This window comes from Chrysemys picta, chromosome 21 (assembly GCF_011386835.1).
Source record: "Chrysemys picta bellii isolate R12L10 chromosome 21, ASM1138683v2, whole genome shotgun sequence".
NCBI classification, from domain to species: Eukaryota; Metazoa; Chordata; order Testudines; family Emydidae; genus Chrysemys; species Chrysemys picta.
This window is the reverse complement of record NC_088811.1, coordinates 18,978,929-18,984,610: the sequence shown is the minus strand read 5'-3', so window position 1 is coordinate 18,984,610 and position 5,682 is coordinate 18,978,929. Positions and strand designations below refer to the sequence as shown.

At 62.9% G+C, this 5,682-nt stretch overlaps 1 protein-coding gene across 2 annotated transcripts; it reads left to right on the top strand.

Annotated features, from left to right (window-relative positions):
- LOC101942579 (complement C1q subcomponent subunit B) lies at window positions 1–5,407 on the top strand. 2 transcript variants are annotated; one of them, XM_065574944.1, is made up of 4 exons: window positions 1–19; window positions 1,468–1,535; window positions 2,731–2,900; window positions 3,474–5,407. In XM_065574944.1, exons 3-4 carry the CDS (start codon window positions 2,747–2,749, stop codon window positions 4,040–4,042), a joined length of 723 nt encoding a protein of 240 aa, XP_065431016.1. In that variant the 5' UTR covers window positions 1–19; window positions 1,468–1,535; window positions 2,731–2,746; the 3' UTR covers window positions 4,043–5,407. The 2 variants fall into 2 exon arrangements, with proteins under 2 accessions (XP_065431016.1, XP_065431017.1); XM_065574945.1 differs by lacking the exon at window positions 1–19 and adding an exon at window positions 2,327–2,425 and having other exon boundaries at window positions 1,473–1,535.
- Window positions 5,408–5,682: the final 275 nt, after the last annotated feature.

Here is a 5,682-nt window from a genome sequence, read left to right as displayed (position 1 = left end):
GCGTGCAACTGGAGGAGACGTGAGTATTGCACTGACTCCAGGCATGGACAGGGCCCCACGAGCCCTCCGGCTCGCCTTTCATGCACGGGCCATCTTAGAGAGCCGAATCCTAACAGAAAGGAGCAGCCGGATGTGGTGGCTAGAGTCCCAAGGGACATGGAATCCAGGTTCCTTTCCTCCCCACAGCACAGTCTCACTAGCACATGGCAGCCCCTCGATGGTCTGTGACCCCCAGCCCAGCCGGGCTCCTGTTCCATTAGCCGCATGCCCAGAGGAGGGAGGGAGGGTGGGTGTTAGCGATGGGCATGAGGCTTTGCCAGGCGGTGAGTGTCTCTGTGCTGGGTGCCCAGCCCGCTGAGCAAGGAAGCGCTCTGGCCAGGGGACAGCAACCAGCAGCGTCAGGGGCCAGACGCAGAGGTGATGGGCGTGGCTGGCCCCCTTAGACCTTGGCACACACACGCCCCACTGGAGGCGAACCTGCAGCACTGCCATGGTGAGGAGCCAGACGGAGGTGAGTTAAAGGGGGGGGCACTTCCATTCGCCCCCCTGCGAGCTGCTTCTTTGCCTCAGCATCGGCTCAGGTGATTCCCTGGAACACGGGGGCTGGCTCAAGAAGGCGTGGGGGGCAGGGGGGAGTCTAGGTAGGCCGGGCAGCGCCGGGGATCCAAGGGAGCTGGCGGGCTGGCGAGGGGGGCGTTACAGCCGCTCCGACGCCCTCACACTCACATGGACCCTTGGAAGAAGGTAAGTGCAGCCCTGGGACCTCAGCACCATCATGTCTCCCAGCCCATGTCTCGTCTGGCCCGGGCGAGTGGGTCCCAGCAGCACCAATGGGTGGGGCCAGATCCTCGCCCCACGGACACCCACTGGAGTGTTTTCATTGACCGGGGGCGGGGGGCGGCTCTGTCTGCACAATGCCAACAGGAAGTTAGTGACACCTTCATGTGCAGCCGCAGGGCAAAGGGCTGGGTGCCCATGAGTGACCCTCATTCCCACAATGCCCCCAAACCAGCTCTCTGTCACCAGGGTGAAAACGCAGAGACTGCCCCGGCTGCTCCGGGTTTTCAGAGGGGGGACTCAGAGCAGGGTCGGGGGACCGGGTAGAGTTGGATCTTAGCAGCTTCTGGAGGCAAACTCTTGGGGAGTTCCCTATAAGGGCAGGTGAGGACACGTACCCCAGCGAGAACAGACCCACTGAGCGCGGCACTTTCTGGGGCTCAGGCCGAGAGCTGCCGATAGCCAGAGGCTCTGGCCCAGCCACGCCCAGGCTCCCTGCAGGGCTCAGGCACTGGGGGTCCTGCTGAGCCTGCAGAAAGAGCCTGAGGTCAGGTTGGAGTGGGGCAGCGGGGGATGTGAAAGTGCCAGTGTGCAGAAGGGCCAGAGCCAACGATAAAAAAGGGATGTGGCCAGTTCCTCTCCTTGCCCAGCCTCTCTCTGCTCACGCAAACTTCTGCTTTCCCTCCGCAGGGTCACTGCCAAGCTGGACTGAGACGCGCCCGGCCTCGTCCCCGCTCGCTGCTGCAGGACGCTGCAAGGTAAGAGCCCGCACGGTGCCATGGGCGCCCGATTCCTTAACAGCCACGAACGAGCCGGGCGCTTGGACAGAGCCGTGTCCCTAAGGGGCTGCCGGGGCTCTGCACCCGGCTCCCTCTGGGTTCTAGAGCAGACTCCGCTCTGAGCTGTGGGGTATGTCCTGCCCAGAGCTCCCTGCCCCAGCCATGCGTTCCCTGCCAAGCTAACCTTGCCGAGAAGCAGCCCCTGATGTTGCAGTTTTGTGTCTGGCTTAGACGGTGCTGGGCTCTTGGGCTGTAGGACCAGGAGATTCCGAGATTCCAATGCCCGCTAGGACCACTGTGATCATCTAGTCTGACCTGAATGACCCAGGCCGGAGACCTGCCCTGAAGTAATTCCTGTCCAGTGTGTCCAGTGGGCAAGTCATGGTCACAAATGGCTCAGACAGGCCAGGGAGGGAGAACTGGAGAGCTGCTGGCAGTTCAGCTCAGTGCCTGATGAGACGGCCCCTTAGCGTGTGGAACAGGCTCCAGGGGAGAAGCCGCATGGCCGGACAAAGCCCTGGAGACCAGATGGTTTTCAGAGCAGGGTTTGGCCCCAAATGTTTTGGATCTGTGGCTGGTTGGGGAATTCAGCTCTTCCTTGCAGCCGGTGGCGCCGGCGGGATCTCGGAGCAGTGGGAGCTGGGGCAGGATTTGACCGGAGCTGGGTGGGATGTGCACATGAGAGCAGCGCATGCCGCACTCCCTGTCCCTTCCACAGAAGCTCTGTAAACACCAAAGGCTTTGCTGCTCCTCTCTTCTCCCCTGTGCAGCCCCTGCAGCTGGGCGCGGGGTTGGAGCCTGCACTGTCCTTGCAACTTGGGGACTGGGCCGCCGGTGCCTGAGCCTTGAGGCTGTTCTCATCTGGGGAGGTGAGGAGATGTGCCGTCCGGGGGGCAGTCTCTCCCCACTCATCCAGGGGCAGCTCCATCAAAGAGAATGGGGTGTCAGGGGGAGGACTTGGACCTGCAGCTTTTCCTTGGAGCAGGTCCTGTCGTGGACTTTGCCCCTCCGCTGTCCCCAGTACTGGCAGAATGTCCCCACGGCACGGTGCCCCAGGGCCGCACTGTTCCTGGCAGCCTGCTCCCCAGCTCTCCTGCCCAGCCCACTTGCCAGTCGACAGCCCATCACCCTGTGCTGCCCTGTGAGCTGTGCTGCGTCTCTCTGCTCTCCCCAGTGCTGGTGCCAACACGATGCTGTGGGCCGTGCTGCTCTGCCTGGCTGCGGTCCCCCTGGCCAGCGCGAACAGCTGCCAGGGCTACGCCGCCATCCCGGGCATTCCAGGCGTACCAGGACAGCCGGGCTCCAATGGCAAAGATGGACTGGACGGCCTGAAGGGAGAGAAAGGTAAGAAGGAGGTGGGAGCTGGGAGCAGGCCGAGCTCTGGGCGAGAGTGGTGCTGTCGGGATGACTGCAACCCTCCAAGGCCCTTTCGGGGTAAAGCACAATTCCCGGGGTTAGCTGTTAGTGCCTGTCCAGACAGCCTGGCCCTTGCTGCTATATCAGCCAGGAGGATGCATTGCTGGAAGCAAATGGTTTGCACCTTTCCAATGCAGGACCTAGCCAGCCACAGGTGTCCCCATGTGAGGGGCGGGGTGGGGGGGTCTCAGCTGGCACCAGTGTCCCCGTGCGAGGGGCGGTGGAGGTCTCAGCTGGCACCAGTGTCCCCGTGCAAGGGGCGAGGGTCTCAGCTGGCACCAGTGTCGCTGTGCCGTGGGTGGAGGACTTTCCGGCACAGAAAGACTGGAGGAGGGCTTCATCATCCCCCGGCCCTGAGCTGGTCACGTGACTTTGGTGGACCATCCGACGCTGCGCTCTGGGCTCAGCAGCGAAGCGATGAACCTGCCAGCGATAAGATGAGGAACGACAACAGAGCCCTGTGAGCCTTCCACTCATGAGTCTTCTTTTCTTGTTCCCTAGGTCCCCCAGGGCGGGTGGATGATGAAATGGAGCTGGGGGAGAAAGGAGAGCCGGGGAGCCCCGGATACCCCGGGAAAGTCGGCCCCAAAGGCCCTGTCGGCTCCAAGGGCTCTCCGGGCCCCCCGGGTCCTCCTGGGCCAGTGGGTGAATCTGGGGACTTCAAGACCACCCTCAAATCTGCATTCTCAGCTGCCAGGACCATTAGCATGCTGCCGCGCCGGGAGCAGCCCATCCGCTTCGACCGCATCATCACCAACGAGAACGGGCACTACGAGAACAGGTACGGCCGGTTCACCTGCAAGATCCCGGGGCTCTACTACTTCACCTACCACGCCACCTCCAGGGGCAACTTGTGCATCAACATCAAGAAGGGCGAGGGCATGAAGGGGGAGAAGGTGGTGACCTTCTGCGACTACGTGCACAACGTCTACCAGGTCACCACCGGGGGAGTGGTTCTGCAGATGCAGGCAAATGAGTCCGTGTGGCTGGAGCCCAATGAGAAGAATTCCCTGGTGGGGATCGAAGGGGCTGACAGCATCTTCTCGGGGTTCCTGCTCTTCCCCGACTAGCAGCCTGTGGACACCACCCCAGCACCCACTCTTCCATGTGCTCCCCGCATGTCACTCCCAAGTGCAACACGCTGGCACAAGCTTCCACGCTGCAGCCCGTTGATACATGAAGTGCTTTCCCCAGCAGCAGGGCCGGCTACCTCTCAGGGCCCGGGCCTGTGGCACTTCCCCCACACAGAGCTGCCTCAGTGCTGCCCGTCCCACCCCTGGTGCAACGCCAGCTTCAGCCCTACCCAGCACGCAGCCCCCTGGCAGAGAACCCACAACAAGGGAGGCCCGGCCCCAGGAGGCCCACTCTGCGTCCCTGAATCCCTGGCAATCGCCTGTGGATCCCGAGGCTGCACTTCCTCAGTGCCTAGCACACAGTGCCAGCTCCCACTTGCACCACCAAGAGCCCCTTGCCCCAGGGCCTAGCACGTCACTGCCACCGAAGGACCCCCGAGCTCAGCAGCCCAGGGGCCAGAACCCCAGGAGGGCGAAAATGGGCAACGTGTCTCCTCTGTGGTTGGGGCCAAGGAGCTGTGCGGAGCAGGGATGCCCCTGGACTCCAGCCCCATCCAGTGTGTCAGAGCAGGCCGAGCTTTGCTCCTCATGGACCTTCAGATGAATAAATGTCCCCTCGGAGGACAGATGTTGGGGACCCAGGGGCACCACATCCTTGTCGTGGGCCTGGGGCGCCTCTGGGCCAGGACAACGTTCCTCCCCCAGCTGCCCTCCTGCTCAGGGAGTCCCACCTCTCTCCCGCGGGACCAGCCCCCTCCTCTCCCAGCCCATAGCTTTCACATAGCTTCTGCTTGCCGGGGGAGGGGGGCACAAGCCCTTTCAAATGAGCAAAGCACCAGCCCCCACAGCACGGCTCAGAGCGATGGTTGGCCCGGGGAGTCCCAGCCAAGCGGGGGTCCCTGTCACAGCAGTGGGGAGTCTCATGACGGAGAATCGTGGGAGCCCAGCCCAGCCCTGATAGACAAACATTGGGTGCAGTGGAAGTGCCCGCCATCCTGTCCCAGGGGGATGCCCGGCTGTGAGCCGCTCTGGTCTGCTGTGGGGCCGATGGGGTCAGGCCAAAGGCCCCAGTCCCAGCTCCAGCTCCAGGGAGATGATCTGTCAGGAGCAATCCGAGATCTGCACTCTCCTTTCTGACCCACCTGGAGCTGCTCGACTAGCCTTTCTGACCCACCTGCTGCAGCCTGTGGCAGGGAGGAGACCTCCAGCGAGGACACCTGCATCCTAGCCAGCCCCACTCCAGATACCTGCCTTCTCCGCCAGCGGCTGCTTGCTGTCCCTTGGGGCTCGTGCTCGCCAGGCCTGAGCCCTCAGCCGGGCCCTGCAGAGCAGAGAGCCAATAAACTTGATGTCTGCTATTGATTTTGCTGTTCTGCTTTAATTAACAAATAGCCTGTCAGTGCCACTGGGGTGCTCTGGGGCAGCCCAGCGAGGGAGGGGAAGTCCTGGCCAGCCACCAGCACGGGGCTCAGCAAACACAGCAGGGGCTGCTCCCAGCTAGACAGCAAGAGCTAAGGCGCAGAGCTCTTAGTGCTGGGAACATTCTGGGTGCTGCGTGGCTGTGGGGGATGGTAGGATGCTGGGTGCTGCGTGGCTGTGGGGGATGGTAGGGAGCTGGGTGCTGCGTGGCTGTGCGG

Excerpts from the sequence above, each read along its gene's own strand:
- LOC101942579 (XM_065574944.1), top strand. The coding sequence starts at position 2,747 with ATGCTGTGGGCCGTGCTGCTCTGCCTGGCTGCGGTCCCCCTGGCCAGC. Across the intron at positions 2,901-3,473 it reads CGGCCTGAAGGGAGAGAAAG|GTCCCCCAGGGCGGGTGGAT; the intron begins GTAAGAAGGAGG and ends CTTGTTCCCTAG.